Source organism: Mustela nivalis, assembly GCF_964662115.1.
Source record: "Mustela nivalis genome assembly, chromosome: 6".
NCBI classification, from domain to species: Eukaryota; Metazoa; Chordata; class Mammalia; order Carnivora; family Mustelidae; genus Mustela; species Mustela nivalis.
The window spans coordinates 116,714,338-116,735,191 of NC_139025.1; the positions used below are offsets into that span (position 1 = coordinate 116,714,338).

The 20,854-nt window shown below is 58.5% G+C and overlaps 1 protein-coding gene across 2 annotated transcripts; it reads left to right on the forward strand.

Annotated features, from left to right (window-relative positions):
- The first annotated feature begins 455 nt into the window (after nt 1-455).
- Nucleotides 456-19,332, forward strand: CSK (C-terminal Src kinase). 2 transcript variants are annotated; one of them, XM_082735882.1, is made up of 13 exons: nt 456-1,160; nt 14,310-14,389; nt 14,754-14,867; nt 14,986-15,098; nt 15,462-15,681; nt 16,458-16,551; nt 16,739-16,804; nt 16,892-16,991; nt 17,087-17,177; nt 17,621-17,694; nt 17,780-17,975; nt 18,100-18,186; nt 18,444-19,332. In XM_082735882.1, exons 2-13 carry the CDS (start codon nt 14,375-14,377, stop codon nt 18,624-18,626), a joined length of 1,353 nt encoding a protein of 450 aa, XP_082592008.1. In that variant the 5' UTR covers nt 456-1,160; nt 14,310-14,374; the 3' UTR covers nt 18,627-19,332. The 2 variants fall into 2 exon arrangements, with proteins under 2 accessions (XP_082592008.1, XP_082592009.1); XM_082735883.1 differs by having other exon boundaries at nt 503-1,160; nt 17,780-18,013.
- Nucleotides 19,333-20,854: the final 1,522 nt, after the last annotated feature.

Genomic DNA, 20,854 nt, shown 5'->3' on the forward strand with positions numbered 1-20,854 from the left:
TCTTTCCTCTTCCTGTGGACCTCCCACACCACCTCTCCACCTTTCTCAGCAGTTTCTTCGCACTTGTTTGTTGGCCTGTCAGTTATCCTACTGAGAACCCCCTGACAGTAAGGTGAGGTGGCCTAGCAGACTTCAGAGCAGAACCTGTCACGTTGTCAGAGCCAGGAAACATTTGAATGAGTGAATGAATGCTTACTAGTAGCCGCGAATGAGGCCTACTCTTCACTACAGATCCGAGGACAGAGGCCCAGGTCACGCCTCAATCGCCTCTGCATCGTGGGACCGGAGCCCAGAGAAGGCTCTGAGGTCGCCCCACTGCGGCCTGGTGGGCCCTCGCGAGTGGGACCTTCGCGAGCCTTCAGCGCGGGCCCGCAGATGGGGGCAGGGCGTGGGCGCAGACACACCCCCCGCAGTGCCGCCGGTGCCCAGCAGGGGGCGCCGCTCCTCCGGCCCACGCCCCGCCGCGCGCCGGGCAGGCCCCCTCGCGCAGGCGCGCTGCCGCGGGCGGAGGATCCGGGCCGCGCTTCCTCTCGCCAGGCCTGTGAGCTTCCTCCCCGCGGAGCCCCGGGCAAGCCGAGCTTGGCCGCCGCCGCCGCCGCCGCCACCGCAGCCGTCCTCCCGCTCCTACCCCACCCCGCACCCTGCCCGGGGGGCCTGCCGGGGTGGGGTCCGAGCGGGGCTACCGCCCCCCCCCCGCGCCGCCGTCGGGGCCGTCCCCCGGCCAGCCGTCCCTCCCGCCCCAGCCAGCCCGTGGTCGCCAGAGCCTCCGGGGCGTGGAGCGCGGGGAGCCTCCACGGCCCCCGATCCAGCGTCCGGGGCAGCCCCCGGCAGCCCGCGCGACGTTCCAAACTCGAACCTCGGTGGCGGCGTTCGGAAGCGGAACTCTGCCGGGGCCGCGCCGGCTACATTGTTTCCTCCCCCCGACTCCCTCCCGCCCCCCTTCCCCCGCCTTTCTTCCCTCCCCGACCCGGGCCGCGCGGCCATCCCCCTGCCTCTGTCTGGCCGTCCCTCCTCCCCTTCTTTTCGCACCAATACCTCTTTGTACCGCACCCCCCGGGGACCCCTGCGCCCCTCCCCTCCCCCCTGGCCGCATGGACCGTCCCGCAGGCCGCTGATGCTGCCCGCAGCGAGGTGGCCCGGACCGCAGTGCCCCGAGAGAGGTGAGTGCTTGGAGAGTCTGGAGGGGGTGGGCGTCTGAGTGCTTCCCGAGGGAGTGAGGGTGGAGGTCGCGCGTCCCGCTTCTATTGCTTCCGTTGCAGCTGCGGTCACGTCCACTCCCATCCCCCACCTCCCTTACCCCCCTCCTTCCCGGTTCGAATTCTCCCGGGAGTCACTGTCAGCCCGACTGGGAGGGGAGCTCACCAGGGAGGTGCTGCCCTGGGAGCCCCACGGACTTATCTCAGGCCACTCTGAGTCTGTCTGTCCGCTCTTTGCCTCCCCGTGTCAGGGCTGTGTGGAGCCTGGAGGGAGGGGGCAGCGTGGGTCAGGACCCTGGAGAATGGACACTTTGCCGTTCCCTGACTGTCCAGGCCCTCCCTGCAGGTCTTCTGGCCTGCCTTGTTCTGAACCCTCCCTCATTCCCTCACCGAGGAGCCAGATGGCTCTTCTTAGGAAGCCCAGGGCCCACCACCTCCCTTGAACTTGGCCAGAGGTTGAGCCTCTACACCTCCCAAAAGACCAGGCCTAAGCCAAGGGACCTGTGACCCTTGGGTGGGGAAACTGGGCAGGGCGTCTATGTGGGTGGACATAACACTGGGCATTAGGACGATGCCCCCACCTTCTGGCAGCCTGGTCATTTCATTCTCCCAGACTCCTCAGGGCCCAGGCCAGGTGTCAGGAAGAGGCGTGTCCAGCCACCAGAGCCTTGGAGCATAACTAGAGGTTCACCTCCCCTCCCATTTTGGGGACTAGTGTACTGAGGCTCAGGGGATGGAGTTGCTACCCCAGGTCTCTGGCAGAGTCAGGCTGTCTGTCCTTTCATTCTCTGCTCCACCGAGCTGGACTGCCGTGGGTGGAGGGAAACCAGGCAGGTACCTTCACCCACCAAGGACCCAGGCCCCCAGCTTGACCCAAGGGACCTTGTGGGGTGAACACGTGCTTCCCAAAGAGGGCTTCCGGGCCCAGCTCTGCCAAGGTCTGGGCTCAGGCAGCATCGGTACTACCCATGGGATTTCCCCTGGGTGCCCAAGGTGGGTCCCACCAGCAGGGGATGTGATGGGAAGGGGCGCCGTGTCTGGTGTGGCCCTGGCGCTCAGCTGAAACAGCCTGGTGGTCTGTCCTGCCCCAGGCCTCCCACACATGTGGCCCAGCTGGCCTAGGAACATGAATGGGATCCAGATGGGGAAGGTGAGAGCCCCGTTTCCACAGCCTTGGCACAGGAGTGTTGCCAGAGTGGGCACCATAGGGGCTCTTTTCCAAGCTCCCCACACTTGGGTGGTTCCAGTGTCTTTCGTAGTGGGGCCCTAACAAGAAAAGGGCAGAGGCAGGAGGGAGGCTGAGAGTGTGGTGGTATCCTCTTGCTCCCTGGAGGTTAGGAGGTTCCCTGGAGGATGTTGAACTGTGTCTGGGCCTGCTTGGAGCCACTGGTAGTTTTGTCCTGCTCAAGACTCTGCCCTTGATGTAGAGTTTTTTTCCAGTTGCCCCGACATGGGTGGTGGAGGGGACCCAGATGTGGTGGGCCTGTGAGGCTCCCCACACCCAGCCCTAACTTCTTTCCAGCCTGGGGCCTGGGGTTGAGGCCCGAAGGTTGGGGGCTTTCCTACCGACTATGAGCTGTATGGAGACGAACCCTGGGTCCCCAGGCCTTTGTAAAAAAGGGTCTGGCTTCAGGTTAGCACAGTTGCAGAGATGTGTTTTTTATCTGGGGAGCTTGGTGTCTTCCTGCCTCTCGGAAGTGGCTTCGCTTCTCTCTGTGTTGGCTTCTGGGTGAGGAAGGACCAGATGATGGTCCCCAGGACCACTGCAGGGGGCACCGGACCTCAAGAGGCTGAGCCACTGTGGAGCAGCCCCGAGTACAGATGGGGGCTGAGGCCCAGGATTCACAGTGTGGGATGCAGCTGCCCGAGCAAACTGCCAGCTGGCCTCATAGGGCAGAACAGCCTGGGTCCAGTTCTGGCCTCTATCTTTTGAGGCATTTTGAAGCCTTGACATGTAGTCCCCAAAGAAAGAGGTGTTTGGTCCGAGGGTCTAGGAAAGAGAAGGTAGGGAGAGCCCTGCAGGTGCCTGAGGGACTGTTCAGTATCTGAAAGGCCGTCCCATGGAAGATGTCCCAGAGGTCATGGCTGGATCGGGGTCGGGGGGCAGTCAGATCCCAGGGAAGCAGATGTGAGCTCAGGAGAAAACTATGTACATATTACTTTCTTAATGCATAAAGTAGCAACACAGCACCACAGAAAACTTAGAAAACACCACAAGAATCACAATTTCTTCATCAGAGGAGCAACTGTTTGCATTTTGGAGTTCCCTCCCTGTCCTTTCCTGACATGTTTTTTCCTTCCTTGCTGTTGTCATTTGAATATGTGCACCATGATACCTTTTTTCTTTTCAGTTCTGTGTCTCTGGGCCTTTTCTCATGCTGCCACACAGGGTGTAACTTTGCCACTGGATTCCAGGCCTCCCCCAATCCCCCTGACTAATAAGCTCGTTGTTCTACACCGCAGTGGGCGCTCCAGCTGGTGGGACCACAGGCCCCCAGAGCAGCCTGAGGTATGGCAAAGGGCGGGCAGCTCGGCACCCAGCCGATGTGGTCCTGAGCCCAGCGCCACCGTTAAGGCTGGTCACCTCAGAGATGGGGATCCTTTGTCATGGGGTGGCCATACACGGGGCAGAAGGCGATATGAGGAGTCCGAACGAACTAACCAAGGTACTAGAAGGTACCCAGCACCATCCCTAGCCTCGGGTAAGCACTTTGTAAGGAGAGATTGTTGTTGTTCACAGAGTACCCACTGCGGGCTCCCTCGGTGTGTAGGGACGACACCTGGGCCAGGGAGGACTAGTCTTGGTTCATGGAGCCCTTCGAAACCCTCTGTTCTTGAGGTACTGGACTACACCGGCCAGTGCCTGTCCCACCTCCTTGGCCTTCGCCCCCCATCAGCACGGCACTGGCTGGTCCAGGACTTGGACCTGACCCTCCCTGTCCGCCTTTGGTCTCCCGGCTCCAGAGCTGACTGGACAAGGCCTCTCCTCTGAGAGCCTGCCTGCCTTCTGCCCCAAGCGAGCTAATGCTACTTCCTAGGCCACCCCAGATTTCCCTAGCAGAGCTGGAGGCCTACTTAGCTTGGGAAAACCACTACTTGGGCAATGAGCCCAGGCATCCTGAGCCCCAACCCAGGGATGGCATGCCAGCCTCATCTCCCTACCCTCTCCCAGTGGCGGGGGTAGGGCGGGGAAGGGAAGAAAACTGGTGGTGGTTGGGGATGGGGTGTCAGGGTTTCTGGCCTCCCAGATGGGAGTTGGAAGGGAGCATAGGTGCTCCACAAATCAGTGGGGAAGTCCTGTGTGTTAGCGGCCTCCTCTTCGCCAGGTGCTACCTGGTTCTGACCTGAGTGTGTACAGCTGTGACATCCCCTGCTTCCTCTTGCTGGGCTTCTGCGGAGACCAGAGTAACTGGGAGTGCCCTCCTGGAGCCATGCCTTGGGCAGTAGGAGGAAATCAGTCTCACCTTGGCACTCCTGGGCTTGAGAGGCCATAGCCCCAGGTGACCTTAGGGTAATCCAGGACTAACCTAGGCAGGGCCATGTGGCCCATTCAGTGCAGAGATCCCCCAGGCACCTGATCTCAGATTCTACCTGCTAGAGTTCGCCTGTGGAGTGTCTCCCTCCTCCCTGGTCTTGGTGCAGGGGAAGTGGGCATTACAACTACCCTCCTGTCCCACAGCTTAGGCTGGGATGAGGTCACTGGGTGGGGTCCCCTCCAAGATGCTGGCCTGGCTGGGGCAAGCCCTTTGGGTGTTTCTTGGTCCCCCCGCCTTGGTTGGGGACAGGATGGGTGGAGGAGCAGGCTGCCCCCAACAGCGGGCAGGGAGCACTGCCTTCCTCCCTCCTCTCCTGTGGGTCCCTTCATTCAAGGGCTGGAAATAGAATCCGCTAAGTAATGATTAAAGTCAAATTCAGACCTAAAAATAAAGAGCTGGTAAAGGAAGAGCTAGTGTGCTCCCTGCGTGGCTGAGGGGAGAAGCGAGCAGGGCGAGGCTAGCTTCCTGGGAGAGGCCAAAGCCCACTGGGGGATTAGGACTCCTCCACCGGTGGGGAGAGGGCATCTCTTTTATCCGGCACCAGTTGGGTAGTCTAGCCACACCAGGGAGAGAATCCCATTTTTCCCCTGGGGAGACTGAGGCCCAGAAGGGGGAAGTATTTTGTCCAGCCACTGCCCAAGAGCTCTCTTTGGCAGGCACCCAGGGACCCGAGGGCCCCACGCAGCCCAGTTCGTCCTTTCTGCCTGTTCAGTTTCTCTTCCTGGTTTTGAGGTACTGTGATGAGAGGAGCTTCTCATCACACACCAGCTATGCACGCCTCGAGGGTGCTGGGCCTCTGACCGCAGCTTCCCTCCGTCCCCCTGCCCCCCCATCTCCGCCCCTTCCGTGATCAGGGCCCAGAGCTGCAGGAACAAGCAGAAGAGAGGCACCCCCCCCACACCCCTGCCTATGCTGCTCTCTGCACAGTTGGAAGTTTTGTAGGGGTGAAAACCTGGGTGTCATCTGATGCCTGCCCACCCTGCCCTGGCTGCTGCTTCTCAGGCCTGCCCAGCCCCACCCCGGTCTCTGTGTTGGTTCTGGGCACCTGTGCTGGCGTCCTGTGCCGTAGGGAGACTGGAAGGGAAAAGGAAGGAGGAACCCTGAGAGCTCCCCTGCTTGCCAGCAGAGACCAGACTCAGAGAGGAGTCGGGGGAGCCTGTGGTTCAACTTCCTGTCATGGCTGGTGGGGAGCTCAGAAGCTGGGGGGGGGGGAGGGTCTGCGTAGGCTGGAGCAGCCAGGAGAGCTTCCTGGAGGGGAAAGGCCATGAAAATCAAAAAGTTTTGAGCTCCTTGCTTGGAATTTCTGCCTTCTCTAGAACCCTAGGTTGCTGGCTTCACTAGTAGCTAGATGGCCGTGGGCAAACTCTTGGTTTCTCCGTGCAAAGCAGAATATGGCACACGATTAAAGAGTGGGCGCACGAATGTAACCTCTGCTTCCCAGAGCAGGAGGGTCAAGCTCTAGGCAGATCTCTCTTCAGCTACCTGCTCTCACCTAGCTGCCCATTTTCAGAGGGTCATTTGTCCTGCGCAAGGAAAGGCTGGGGTTTTTCTCCTGACTAAGTTCAGACAGATCGGAGTTCAAATCTCTACTCTGCCCCCTTGGAAACTGGACAACCTGTCAGCCTGGTTCCTCCTGAGTCAAACAGCGATCAACAGTAAAACCTCACAGGGATTTTTGAGGATTAAGTAAATAACACAGGGTTGGGCCATTGGGCCGTCATCCCCGTGCTTTCATTCCCATGGTCTTGTGCCCATTTCATTTCATTTTCATCACCCATCCTGCCAGGGGAAGGTGTTGATGATCTCCTTCTCCATCAGGTGTGTAGCAAGACTATAAGTCCTTTGTGTTGGGCCCCCATAGTTTTATCTTTTGAGCTATGTGTTTTGTGGGTCACAGTCCTGAGACAGACCAAGAATCTGGGGGCCAAAGTTCTAGGCAGTTCCTGAGCCTCTGGGCCTCAGCCCCCCACCAGTAATGTGCATGGGAGACTTCAGGATAAAGCACAAGGATACTCATGATTAAGTGGCTGTTGGAAGTCAGCACTGAGAGGCTGTATGTAAATGTAGGCAAATGGCCATGCAAAGCCTGCAGCCTGTGCTGGGGGACAGGGGGACAGAGGCCTGTGTGAGGGCCCTGGGGAAGGCCCGAGTCCCTGCTGCCCAGTGCATGTAGGTAATTAGGCTCCTGTGCGGTAATTAGAAACCTTTCTGGGCCAGAAGTGTCAGCCTCACACCGCAGCAGTGCCCGGGGGAGGCGGCTTCCCATTAGCCTTCTCTCACGCCAGCCCCCATCTCTCCCAAACCACTAGAGGGGATTTCCGGTCCCAGGAGTCACTGGGGGCAGGAAAAAGGCAGTGAATTGCTATAATTTCATTTCAAACATTTTTTAGCAATTAAGTCACCCCTACCCATAGGGCAGGGGTCCTGAAGACTGAGGGAGGCCTAGGTTAGTGGGGAGGGAGGGCAAGCAACACACCCAGGAGCCAAAGCAGGGCCATCCTTCCAGCCCTTCCCTTACCCCCAGGGACATTTGGGCGTCTCGGAGGGTCTTGCGTGCCAGACTGCAGTGCCTGACCCTGAGACACGTGTGCAGTGGGTATGCTGAGCGCTCTGGGCCGCCTTCCTGGGTCAGCGGGCCCCTCCAGCCCCACAGCCTCACGGCGTGGTGTGTGGCCTGGGCCTCATGGTGCCCTTAGCTTGAGTGTCCTTTGCAGAACCAGAGGTGGGGCTGATCTTACTGCTGCCAAACCAGCCCAACTGCTGGGAGCCCCGCCCTCCTCAGGTGCTCCGCTGCCCTATCTGAGGGGCGTGCCTGAATCTGGAAGCTCAGTTTTGCTTGTTATCTGTTCTGTGACCTGTCAGAACTTCCGGGCTGGTCAGAACCTTGGTGCACCCCCACCGTGAGCTGCCTTCTGCCGACATTAACTCTTCCATACCACAGTTTGGGTAGCTTAATCCTGGCCTAGTCTAGCACCTGCTCCACGCCCTCCCCCCTGCAATTGCTTCCACTGAAATCCTCCCAGTTCCAGCTCCCCTCCCCTTCTTCGTGGAAGCTTTCCCAGATTGCCCCTGTCTCTTCTGTCAGTGGGGACTCCAAGTACCCCTGGCCATGACTGGCTGTCTGGTAGCCAGGAGGACAGAAGTAAGGCAACATTTTGGTGGTGGCCTTAGGCTGGGCCCACAGGGGAGATAGATGAGTGGGTCCTTTCCTCCTTTCCATCCTGGCTCACCTAGCAGGGGCTCTACCAGTGAGGCTCCAGGAACCTGGCTCGAAGAATAAGGTAGAGTGAACCTGCTTGTTGCTCTGGCAGCTGCCCCTGCCCCCAGACTCTCCAGCTGGGTCCTGTGGCAGAACCAAAGTCTCTGGGGGCCACGGCCTGAGTTCCCCCCAGGTCTCTTGTGTACTTCCCTTTTCAGTGGATATTTTTAGCTGGGTGTAAACAGTTACTGAAGGCTCCCACGCCCCACTGGGCAGTGGAGTTTTGGTGAAAGGGGCAGGGCAGGAGACCCTTGACCTGCCCCAGCTTCTGGTACATGCTAGGCCGTGGTGGTCCATGGCTGCCCCCAGGGCAGGGCAAGAGCAGCCTGGGAGTTTTTGGGCTCCCAGTACTCCTCTCTTCCCCCCTCCCTGCCAGCCCAGGCTACCAAGAAAGGCCTGCCTGAGGCTGCAGCCACTGACCTCAGTGCTTGGGCACAAAGCCCAGCCTGTTCCCGGGACCCCAGCACAAGGGCTGCTGGGAGCAGAGTTTGGGGCAGGAAGTCAGAGTGAAGCGCTGACTTCACAGAGTTCCAAAGCCCCTGTCCCCTGGTCCTTGGCGGGTGTGCCGACAGCTGCTGTCCCTTTGGGGTTAAATATAGTCCCGGCAGTTAGGGGACCTTGGTGTGGCATGGCCTAGCTTCCTCCTTTCCTTTGTTGGTTCATTCATTCATTCGTACTCATTTACTGAGCAGCCACTCTGGGCTCAGCCCATGCTGGGGACATGAGTCAGCTCCCAGCCTTCCCCCCGCAGAGATCCCAGGCCAGGATCAGTGAGGTTCTCACCAGAGCTCAGGGATGTGTGAGAGGCCTGGAGCCGCGAGCACAGCTGGGGAACCAAGGAAGGCTCTTGGCAGGGGGGTGGGGTTCAAAAAGTGGTTTATTTTCAATCTTATTTTTAGGGAGAGGTTAGTAATAGATACATGCGGTTTTCGAAAAAAGAGAAAAAAAAGTCCAAAAGGACAAAATAGCAAATACACAGTGAAAAGTAATTTTCCCTTAAACTTGACTCCCCCCACTTCCCAGCCCAGAGACAACTCGTGTTGCCAATTTCCTGGCTTTCAAGGATAATCCGTGTGTATTTGAGTTTAGGGATGATTTGTATGTCCCCTGCACCGTGTCTTTTTTCACAGCCTCGTATTCGTAGTATTTAAACCTACTAAAAAGCCAAACTAGGGCGCCTGGCCAGCACTGTGGGTGGAGCCCGCGACTCTTGATCTTGGGGTCGTGAGCTTGAGCCACGTCTGGTGTAGAGTTTACCAAAAAGATTAATAATAATAGGGGCCCTGAGTGGCACAGTTGGTTGAGCGGCAGACTCTTGATTTCCACTCGCGGCTATGAGATCAAGCCCCTCTTCCCGCTCTGTGTTCCACGGGTAATCTGCCTGTCCCTCTCCCTGTCCCCGCACTTGTATGTGCCCTCTCACATGGTCTCTGAAATAAAGAAATAAAATCTTTAAAAATAATGACAATTATCATAAAAAGCTGAAATAGTCATATAAGGAGTACCCACACATCCTTCACGCATATTCACCCGATCTTAACATTTGGCCGCATTTGGTTACCTCTTTTATATACGTACATGTGTAATCATGGGGCTTGGCACTGGTTCGTTTGAGTGTCAGTTACAGCCATCTATCTTTCATTTCCAAGTCCTTTAGCATGCACTGCTTACATAATCGGAGCACCGTGATCACGCTTAAGAAAATTGCTGTTAAAATTCCCTAATATTACCTAACATTTCCATTTTTCCAACTGTCATCCACTGATTTTTATAGCTACTATTTTTCTCCCTCTGAGCCAGAATCCAATTCAGGATCATTCATTGAATCTCGTTGTCCTGTTGCCTTCTCCCTTTTTTCCAGCTTTATGGAGCTATAACTGACGTACGGTATTGTGTGAGTTTAAGATTTACAGCAAGGGGAACTGATGTATGTGTGTTGCTAAACAGTTACCTCAGTGGGCTTGGTCAACACCTGCTCACCTCCAGTAAATTCCATTTTGTTGTTGTGTCCTGTGTCCTGTTTCATCAAGAACATTCTCTAGCCCCTATTCATTAGTTTTGTCTTTTCTTTAAAGATTTTATTTTTCATTTGTCAGAGACAGAGCATAAGCAGGGGGAGCAGCAAGTAGAGAGAGAGGGAGAAACAGGCTCCCCGCTGAACAGGGAGCCCAATGTGGGACTCGATCTCAGGACCCTGCCATCATGACCTGAGCTGAAGGCAGATGCTTAACCCACTGAACCACCCAGGTGTCCCCTTTGTTTTGTCTCTCAAGACACTAACTTGGAAAGTCCCGGCCAGTTGTTGAGTCTGTGCCTGATGGCATCTTCCTGGTTTTAGTCAGGTTGACGGGCACTGCGGGAATCCTACCCCGAAATCCTAGCAGGAGGCACTTGGCATCATTTCTTTAATCATGGGTGATGCTTAATTCGGTTGCACGGTTAACAGTATATCTGCCAGGTCTGCCTGTTGTGCAGGGGCTGCTGCTTTCTGAGTAATCCTGAGTGTCCCTGTCTTGTTCCCCCCAGAAGCTTTTTCTTAAGCGACTTCAACTGGCTTTTTGCAGTTTCCACTTGCTTCACCGTCTGGTGCACTGTGCTCTCAGCCCCTAAAGGTCTGTTCAGGCTCCGTCACCACCAGAACTGTCATTCCCTCTTAGGGGTAGCTGGCTGTCTTTTCACGTGGTCCCTCACTGATGGACATAAAGATCATCTCCCAGTCTCTTGCTGCCACAGACAAGGATTTTGTAGGCACACGTGAAACAGAAGCAGTTCCTCAGGTGCGCCCCGGAGGTTGAGAGGAGGAAGGAAGTTCCTTGGGGTAGAGAAGAGGGAGCGAGTGGAGAGGGATAGCCAGGCAGGGAGGTAGGAATAGCAGGCAGGACACAGGTCTGGCTGAGGTGTTGGAGAGCCAGCCAGCAAGTCCCAGAAGAGTCAAGTGACTTTCCCAAGGTCATATACACACAGGAAATTGGTGGCAGGTCCAGAAACAGGACTGAGAGTTCCCCAGTCCCAGAACAGTGTTCCTGTACTGCCTCCCCAAAGTGGCCTGAAAGGCACACAGAACCCTTGTGTGCCAGGCCCAGGCAGGCTTAGAGGCCTAGGTTTGCTGCAGCCCCTCCCAGCCATTCTGGCTCTTCTCTCTGACCCGGAGGGGCTTGGCCCCCTGCTGCGGGAGGGAGACTGCTAAGCCGCCCTGGGCTCAGGCTTCGGCTTGGGACTTCACCAGGGAAGAGCTGTCAGGGCCCACGTCTTGCACTCGCAAAGGCAGGTCTCGCTCCTGGTGCAGGAGATGCCCACTCCAGTCTCCTGAGGCGGCCCTGATTGCTGCAGGGTTTTCACCAACACATTGTACAGATGAGAAATCAGGTCCTAAAGTTTTAGCCAGCAGAAAAAAGGGGAAGGACCAGCTCCTTCCCCTGTTTTCCAAATCTGTGGTTGCAGCCCCCTGAGAAACCCCCCTACCACCACTGCAGCCGGCCTTGTCCCTCCTCTGGGCCCCGCTTCTCTCCTCCCCTGCGCTCTCCCAGGCCCACAGCAGCTCCTGGGGTGTGGTGCAGGGGGCCTTGGGGCATCTGACACCTGAGCAGGACAGGGCACTTGCTTAAGGTTTAAACCTCAGGCAAGGCCACCTTGCCTCCTTGACCTTGCTCAGGGTCCTTGTTGGTAAAATGAGGTAAGAGTAGCCTCCGTCTTACAGGATTTGATGAGCTGTAGTGTGCTAGGGACCGGGCCTTGCACAGAATAGTGCTCAGAAAACAGGGCCTATTATTATTTGTATTATTATCATCAAGTCAGTGGGGAGGCGGCCGCTGCAGCTGCAGGCTGGGAAGGCAGTGTTTGCAAACTGACAGCCAGGAGGATGACTAAGGGTGCCCTGCCCTCCCTGGTGGTGCAGTGGTGGTGAGTCTGGGGATGGAGGAGTGGGGGAGACATGGGGATGTGGAAAGCTAGCAGAGCCCCTGTTCAGAAGGGCCTGAAGATCAGGGACCCAACCAGCCCTCATTCGGGAACCCTCATTTGGGTTCTGGGCTGTCCATCCCTAACTAGCTATAGGACTTTACCCAAGCTGTTCAACCTTGTGAGCCTCAGTTTCTACTTCTATAAAATGGGGGTAAGAAGAGCTCACAGCTCACCACAGTTTGTGGACCACAAGAGCCCAGCGGGTGGTTCCTGTCCCCAACTCAGTCATGTGAATGTGTGTTTGGGGTTGGGGGGGGTGGGGAGGCATATCTGCTCAGCCTTGTTGGGCCCCAGTCTCCCTGTGCAGACAGCAGAGATCCATGGGCTGGCCTCTGGGGACAAAAAGCACTGTGTATCCTGGGAGGAAGGGTCGCCTTTTTGTCTGCTGGGGGCAGGAGTTATGTCAAGCCCTGCGCCAGACCTTTTCAGTCCAGGGGTCTTGTTCTGCTCTGTCCGTAGCCTGCGTGCATGCGGGGCCTGTCCCTCCCTGCCTGTCAGGGTGAGGGATCTGAGGCTCAGAAGGGTTGAGTCATTCTTCCGAGTTGCAAACTCAACAGAGCCAGGTCTGCCTGACCAGAAGCAGGAGCAAGGCCTGGAAGGGGTGCTGGTTCTCCCCAGCCTCTGCTCTCCTCAGCCACATGCTTCTCTGCCAAGGCCCTGGGAGCAGAATGTGATTCCTCACTTAGGCGTTTGAAGCCCCTACTGACCTGCAGGGTTGATGCCAGGCAGGCCACCCACCACCACCACCAAACTAGCCCCCGCTAGCAGACTGCCAGTATGCCTGGATGGTCGGGGTGTGCTTGCCAATCCCTCCCGTGGGCTCACAGCCGGGCCCTTTTCTCTCAGTGGTCCCTGTCTACCTGACCCCTTGCTCTGCTGTCACCCCAGACCGGGGCCACCTTTTCTGCTTGTCTCCTGTCCCTAAGCTCTCCATTCTTCAGGGCTCAGTTCTGGGGCTCCCTCCTCCAAGAAGCCCGCCAAAGCCCTGCAGTCCTTATTCACCTCACACGCCCGGGCACATGCGCTCAAGCGTTGCCTCCCCCTACCTGGCCTGGGGGAGGTGGCATTGTAGCCTGGCCCTAGACCTTGTCCATCCTGTCCGATGAGCCTGGGAATGGGACTCTTGGAGGTTTCCTCCTGACATACTGCAACCGTGGAGGAATCGGCAGCCTGTCTGAGCCTCAGCCGCCTCAGTCTCCTGTCTGGCAGCAGAGAGCAGGAGCCCCAGGCCCGCTGCTTCCTGAGACAGGAGCTGGGGCTCGGGGCTGGAGGAAGATGGCCGTGCTGGGGGGGCACCAGGCTAGGGCCACAGAGTATGTGCATGCGGGACAGTGTGGCTGCTGCTTTTGGAGTGTGGCTGGGCTGGAGGCTTCTTGGAGGGGCTCCGCTTTACTGGAGTAAACCTACAGTCCCAAAAGTGCCCCCATCATAAGGATGCAGCTCAGTGAGATACCACAAGGGAAACTCATCCCTCTTCCGGTGGCACTAGCCTTCCCGAGGGCAGTTGCCATCCCGCACCGTGGACTTGGCCAGATTTTGAACTTTATGCAGTATAAATGGGATTTCACTGCCTGTGTTCTTCTGACCCGCTTCTTAGTTAATACCACTCGGGAAATTCGTCATCATGGTTTCGTTACTCAGAGTGTTGGTGTTTGCCACTGAGCAGAGTACCGCTCTGTGAAGCTGCACGGTTTGGCAGCTGACCCCCAATGAGCGACTGGGCCGCCCCCAGTGCGAGGCTGGCAACAGATTGTGCTGCGCGTGTGCTCTCATGCCCATGGCACTGGACACCTGCCCTGTGTCTGCTTGGGTGTGTACCTAGCAGTGGGGTGACTGGGCTGTGAGGTCGGCATACCTTTGACTTCAGACATATTTCCCAGGCACGTTTTTACAGGCAGCAGAACTCAGAGGCTCACAGAGAACAAGTGATTTTCCCAAGTCACATTGCACCTTCCCCAGCTTCACAGAGCTGCCTCGAGCTCCCTTCCCCCGCAGACCACACAGCTCACATCCGGATCTAGGGCTGGGAGAGGGGTCAGGTGGCACTGGTGCTGACCCCCCCCCCCCCCCGCCTTCCTTTGCCTCTGTTGGCCAGTCGGTCGGGCTGGAAGCCTCCATGGGCCTAGGGTTGGGGACCCCTCTGTCCCTGGCACGCTGTAGCCTTCATGCTCCTGCCTCTCCCTATCCAGCGCTCTCAGGCTGCTGAGGCTGGAAGAGAGGATGGATGGCCCTTGCCCAAGTCCCAGCTCTGGAGGTCTTTGGTGCTTGTTCACATCTCTGCGGGGAAGGAATGGAAGCCCAGTGATTGGGTGGGGCCAGCTCCTCACCCCCTCCCTGGTCTTTCCCTTCTCCCTGCAGCTCTCATGGTACCAAGTGGCAAGGTGGCCTTCCTGTGACACGGGGAAGCCAGATCTTCTGAGAAGATGTCAGCAATCCAGGTACCACAGGGGTAGGGGTCTAGGGCAGTTGAGTGTCCCCCCACCTCTGGAGGGGTGCTGAGTGGAAGAGAGAGAATGAGGGCTTGCTTCAATCTGCTCCCCTTGGCCCAACCCTGGCTTTCAACAAAGGAAAATTCAGGGGGCGCTATTAGACCCAGGGTTCTCAAGATGGGAGTAAAGATCTGGGGGTGGTGGGGGAATATCAGCTGGAAGGCACCCAGAGTTCTTGGGGGTAGGGGTGGGGAGTGCCTCTCTTTGGCTCAACAAAGGCAGGCCAAGAGACTCTAACCTTGAGCGTGGGTGGGCAAGTGGGTGGAGATAGCCTCCGGGCTGCCTCCACCTGCCCACCTGTCCTATCCTGCAGGCCGCCTGGCCTTCCGGTACAGAGTGCATTGCCAAATACAACTTCCATGGCACTGCTGAGCAGGATCTTCCCTTCTGCAAAGGAGATGTGCTTACCATTGTGGCGGTCACCAAGGTAATGGGGGGGCCTCACATGGCCACACCTTGTCTGGCCTCCAGGCGTTCCTGCTGGGTCTGGTCTCCCCTGCAGGTGACGGTGGGCCTGAGAGTGTGTCTGGGCTCCCTCTCCCCAGGACCCAAACTGGTACAAAGCCAAGAACAAGGTGGGCCGTGAGGGCATCATCCCAGCCAACTACGTCCAGAAGCGGGAGGGCGTGAAGGCTGGCACCAAGCTCAGCCTCATGCCGTGAGTACTGCCCAGGAGCGGTCGGGGTCTGAGGTGTGGGGTGGGAGGAGTAAGGGAAGCCCTGGTTCCCCCTAGAGGAGTCAGGGAAACAGAGAGGCCGGAGTAGGAGTGGGAATGTGTGAAGACTTCGAGATAAGGGGAAGGGCATGGGTGTTTGACCTCAGAGGTAGGGGGTGGGCCTGGGAGGACCAGAGGAGGAAGTGTGGGAAGCAGGAGATGAGGGCCTCCTATGCCTGGCTGAGCTGTTGGGGGCTGTGGTGAGGGGCGGGGCAGAGGGAGCACCTTGGAGAGTGGAGCCTGGAGGGCGCATGTGGGGGCTGGTGACCTCGAGCCGCTGTGAGCCATGATCTGGCCTCCCCCCAGCTGGTTCCACGGCAAGATCACACGGGAGCAGGCAGAGCGGCTTCTGTGCCCGCCGGAGACGGGCCTGTTCCTGGTGCGGGAGAGCACCAACTACCCCGGGGACTACACGCTGTGCGTGAGCTGTGATGGCAAGGTGGAGCACTACCGCATCATGTACCACGCCAGCAAGCTCAGCATCGACGAGGAGGTGTACTTCGAGAACCTCATGCAGCTGGTCGAGGTGAGCCTGGCCAGCCTTCCGGTTCCATCCCACCTCTCCTGGCCCCTGGGAGCCTGTGTGTCCTCTGCCTTGACAAAGCTCCTGCTCCGTGCCAGGATTGCCCTCTGACCGCCCACAGTGCTGCCGTAGGGAGAGTGGCACTGTCTCCATGTCACAGCCTAGGAGACAAGTTCAAAGCAGTGCAGGGATCTGCCTCAGGTCACACAGCTATAAATCAGCGGTGCCAGGACTAGAAGCTGAGACTGGCCAATCCCAGGGCTAGGCTTCCTTCCAGGCCTACAGAACTCCATGCCTGTCCTCCTGAGTTGCACCCTGATGGCCCCAGGCTCCTGCACCCGTACCGATCTGCCCACATGGTCCTGCATCTCCCAAGGCCAGTGCTGCCAGCCCTGTTGAGGCCATATCTGGCTTCCAGAAGCCCCAGTGGCCCCCCAGATGCCTCCTGCTGCTGGGGAGGGTCCCGGGCACATCTGTACTGAGCTAGGGCTTGCCTTCTGCCTCAGGATGCTGATGAGGCCCGAGGCCCGGAATAGTAGCAACAGCCCCGTGTCTGTCCAGCATCTGGATGTGACTGGGAAATGGGTCACCAATCTTGAGTCTGGGGCCTCCCAAATCCTTCCCCTGGCTGGAAGTGAGAAGCCCTCCTCCCAACACAAAGCGACTCCAGGCTGGGTGGGCTCGGCCTCCACCGCCCTCTGGTGGTTAGAGACGGGCAGTGCATGGGAGTGGCTGGTGGCCCTCATGGCTGGCCCTCAGTGCCTGCCCTGCCCTCGCAGCACTACACCTCAGACGCAGACGGACTCTGTACGCGGCTCATCAAGCCAAAGGTCATGGAGGGCACCGTGGCAGCCCAGGATGAGTTTTTCCGCAGTGAGTGCCATCCCCGCCCCCAGTCCTCACTTGACTCCCCGCCTCCTCCCACCCAGGCTCCCTGGCACTGCCCCCATCCCAGAGGCTCTGGAGACCTCCAGGGAGCGCCACACACACGGTCCAGGCTGTGACCGCTGTGAGCCCTGCTCTGGCTTCACCCCTCACTGACACCCCCTCCCCCCGCCAGGCGGCTGGGCACTGAACATGAAGGATCTGAAGCTGCTGCAGACCATTGGGAAGGGGGAGTTTGGAGGTGAGCGGGAGGGGGTGGCAGCGTTGGGGGGGGTGGGCAAGGGCCTGCGGAGAGTTCCGGGAACAAGCTCCAGCCCTCCTTCCCCAGATGTGATGCTAGGTGATTACCGAGGGAACAAAGTCGCTGTCAAGTGCATTAAAAATGACGCCACTGCCCAGGCCTTCCTGGCTGAAGCCTCTGTCATGACGTGAGCCGGGGCCAAGGGTGGGTGCGGAGGTCACCCCGGGACAGGGAGGAGATAGGGAGGCTCAGCAGGCTCTGACCACCTGCCTCCTGCCCCAGGCAACTTAGGCATAGCAACCTAGTACAGCTTCTGGGCGTGATCCTGGAGGAGAAAGGCGGGCTCTACATCGTCACTGAGTACATGGCCAAGGTATGCACCTGCCCGGAGGGCCCGCCCCCATTCTGGAGCTGAGCACCTGGGCCTTCCAGCTGTCCCAAACCCCTCACTGTCCTCGGGCCCCTGCTCCCTCAGGCCCCTCTCTCTCTGAAGTCAGCTTTTGTCCTGACTTGTCATTTATTCCGTGTGACAAATTGGGTAGCTTGCCAAGCCTCAGTTTCCTCATCTGTGAAATGGAGATAGTATCAGAGTTCCTCTGAGAGATTTATGAGATTTAAGGGCGAATGCATGAAAACAGCTGAGTGTGGTAGCCGGCTCATAGAACCTGGTACCCATTCAGCACTGAGTCCCGGCCTCTCTGCTCCTCCCCCTGCTCGTATCGCCCTCATGTGTTCACCCAGCCCTGCCCATGATTCCAGAGGGCTGGAGGGCCAGTCTGACCTGGGGGGCCGCTTGGTCTGTCTGTCCTGCCCCAGGGGAGCCTGGTGGACTACCTGCGGTCGAGGGGTCGGTCGGTGCTGGGCGGAGACTGTCTCCTCAAGTTCTCACTGTGAGTGACGCAGCACCCACTGGGGGGGACCCTGGCCTGCTGCGGGGGCCCTGTCTGAGGGGACACATGTCCGGCTCTCTCCCAGAGATGTCTGTGAGGCCATGGAGTACCTGGAGGGCAACAACTTCGTGCACCGGGATCTGGCTGCCCGCAACGTGCTGGTGTCAGAGGACAACGTGGCCAAGGTCAGCGACTTCGGCCTCACCAAGGAGGCCTCCAGCACGCAGGACACAGGCAAGCTGCCAGTCAAGTGGACAGCCCCGGAGGCCCTCAGAGAGAAGGTGAAACGGGCCTGTCCCCAGAGCCTGAGGAGTGGGAGGTAGGGGTCCTGGGTTCCCCACCCCCCACCCCCACCACCTCCCAAACTCCCAGGATCTGACACTTCTTCTTCCACCCATGTGGCAGAAATTCTCCACCAAGTCTGACGTGTGGAGTTTCGGAATCCTTCTCTGGGAAATCTACTCCTTTGGGCGAGTGCCTTATCCAAGAATTGTAAGTCGAGTACTGGGGCTGGGTCATGGCTGGGGCTGACGGGGAGGCTTTTGGAGCAAGGAGGAAGGGGTGGGCCAGAGAGGCAGCCTTTCTGGGCCCTGCCTTCCATTCTTAGCCACAGAGCAGCCCTCAGGACTTTCCAGGAGCCTCCCGGGCCTGGCTCTGAGGCCTGGGTCTGAAGGGGATCCCTGAAGCTGAGTCGAGGTCCACTGGGGAGTCACTCCCTGCACAGACTGACCCCACCCGCCTGCCCGCAGCCTCTGAAGGATGTTGTCCCTCGGGTGGAGAAGGGCTACAAGATGGACGCCCCCGACGGCTGCCCACCTGCAGTCTACGAGGTCATGAAGAACTGCTGGCATCTGGATGCCGCCACGCGGCCTTCCTTCCTGCAGCTGCGGGAGCAGCTCGAGCACATCAAAACCCACGAGCTGCACCTGTGACCTCTGGCCCCCTTACCCCCCGCACCCCCTGACCCAGGTCGGGGACCTGCAGGGACTGAACCTGGAGAGATTGTGGACCTGGTGCCCCCACTTGCTGGGCCCAAGCCTGAACTGAGCCCAGCAGGCCAGTGGGCCTCTTTCCTCTGCCCCAGCCTGCGCCCCCTCTGGCCCCCCAGAGACCCCGCCTAGGCCTGGCACCTTTTCTCATGGACCCACCCAAGGGGCTTCGGGAGCCCCACCAAAGGGCCAAGAAGGGAGGAGGCTGGGGAGCGTGAGGCAGATGCCTTCTGCCATGGTCAGGCTTCTCCTGGCCTCCCATCTCTCGCCTTCTTAGAGTTTTATTCCTTTCCTTTTTTGAGATTTTTTTCCCGTGTGTTTATTTTTTATTATTTTTCAAGATAAGGAGAAAGAAAGTACCCAGCAAATGGGCATTTTACAAGAAGTACGAATCTTATTTTTCCTGTCCTGCCCAGGGATTGGGGAGACCAGGCCCCTCTCTAGGGACCCATCACCCCAGCCTTGTTCCCCATTCCGTGTTCTGTGTCCCGTGTCGCCTCGGTCGCCCCGTGTTTGCGCTTGACCATGTCGCACTGTTTGCATGCGCCCGAGGCAGACGTCTGTCAGGGGCTTGGAGTTCATTCGTGTGCCGCTGCCGCCCACCCACCTGCCTTGTGAGATGGAACCGTAATAAACCACTCCATGAGGACACCGCTGCCCAGCCTCGGCGCTTCCTCCGCCGAGCCTGCCTGTCCCGCCCGGCCCCCTGTCCCTGTGCCATCTTGTCCATCCCCCTGTCTCTGTGAGTGGGGCTGTGCTTGCCCTGGGAGTGGAGGGAGGGGCGTGGGGAGCACGGCCGGGAGATGTAGCCGCCGCTTTGTGTCAGCTGCACGAGCGAGTGTCCTGTGTCTGCCGTGGGGGAGCCCTCATCACCAACCCTCCCCCACCGTCCTGTTGTGGCCCGGGCTGGGCCCCGGGGCCGTCCTGAACTTGGGACCCCGTCCACAGGGTCCTGTGTGTGGGGCCTAGCTGCCTCCCCTGCCCTGTTGCTCTAGCTAACAGCACAAGGAGGGCTGGAGCCAAGGATGGGCAAGGCAGCCAGGCCCGGCCAGATGGAAGCAGGGAGCCCCGGTTGGAGGCAAGATAAATGTCTCATGCCTCAGAAGGTGCTGCCCATAGAGAGGGAGGGGAAGATTCTGAGCTGCTGGCAGTTCTCACGGTTCACCCCAGATGTAAGAGCACCGCCACCTCCCAGCGCATGCCCAGCCTTGTGCCTGAGGATACAGAGGTGGAGACCTTCCCCACCCCACCTCGGGGGCCACAGATGGAGAATGAGGACCAGCCTTGGCATGTTCTCCCCTCACTCAGGTTGTCCAGGGTCGGTGGTCAGTGTAGAAGCTGTAAAGAATTGGGGAGGCTCATTTCATTCACAGAGACAGGCACTGGTGGTGTGGGGAGGGTGGGCAAGGGGGTCCCCTTGTCCGGTTGTGGCTTTGACCCAGTCCCAACCAACAGGCCCTGAAGTCCAGGGAGGTCTGAACTTCGCTGTGTGTCTCGTGTCTGTGCCTCAGCCCCCTGCAGCCCAGCTGCTGGTGTTGGCCCCAACCCCCTCAGCCCAGAGCAAAAGCCTCCTTGCCTCCCCCAGTCCATCCTGTCTGCACATCGCCAGCCTCGTTTTCCAAGACCAGACCATTCATTCAATAGGAGTTACTTGAATAGCTGTTTTGTGCCAGGACTGGGGCTCAGCAGCGAAACAGACCTTGTGGAGTTTCCAGTCAGGAGGAGTCACACGGACAACTACAAACTGAGAAGTGCCAAACTGAGAAGTGCTATGGAAAAAACGTGATGTGGGAATGGGATCTTGTCTGTAGGTCAGGGAGGGCTTCCTGTAAGAGGCAGCATGTAAGCTGAGATCAGGGTAAACAGGAGGTGTGGGGGTTGGGTAGCAGCATTCCAGGAAGAGATGCTGGGACTGGAGGGAGGCAGCTCCATCCAGGGTCTCTGGAAACATGGTGAAGCTACACAGGGAGACGAGGTGGAGAGGGGAGGCCAGAGGAAGGGTTGGCTTTTGTCACCCTTAGAGCCATGGGGTGCCAATAGCAGGTTCTGAGCAGGAAGGAACAATCACCTGGGCTGCTGATGGAGAAGTTCCAGGGAAGACTGACAAGTGCAGGAGGGGATGGCGGGAGTGGACAGCCTCCAGAGGGACAGGAGAAGCAGCTGAGTGAGCT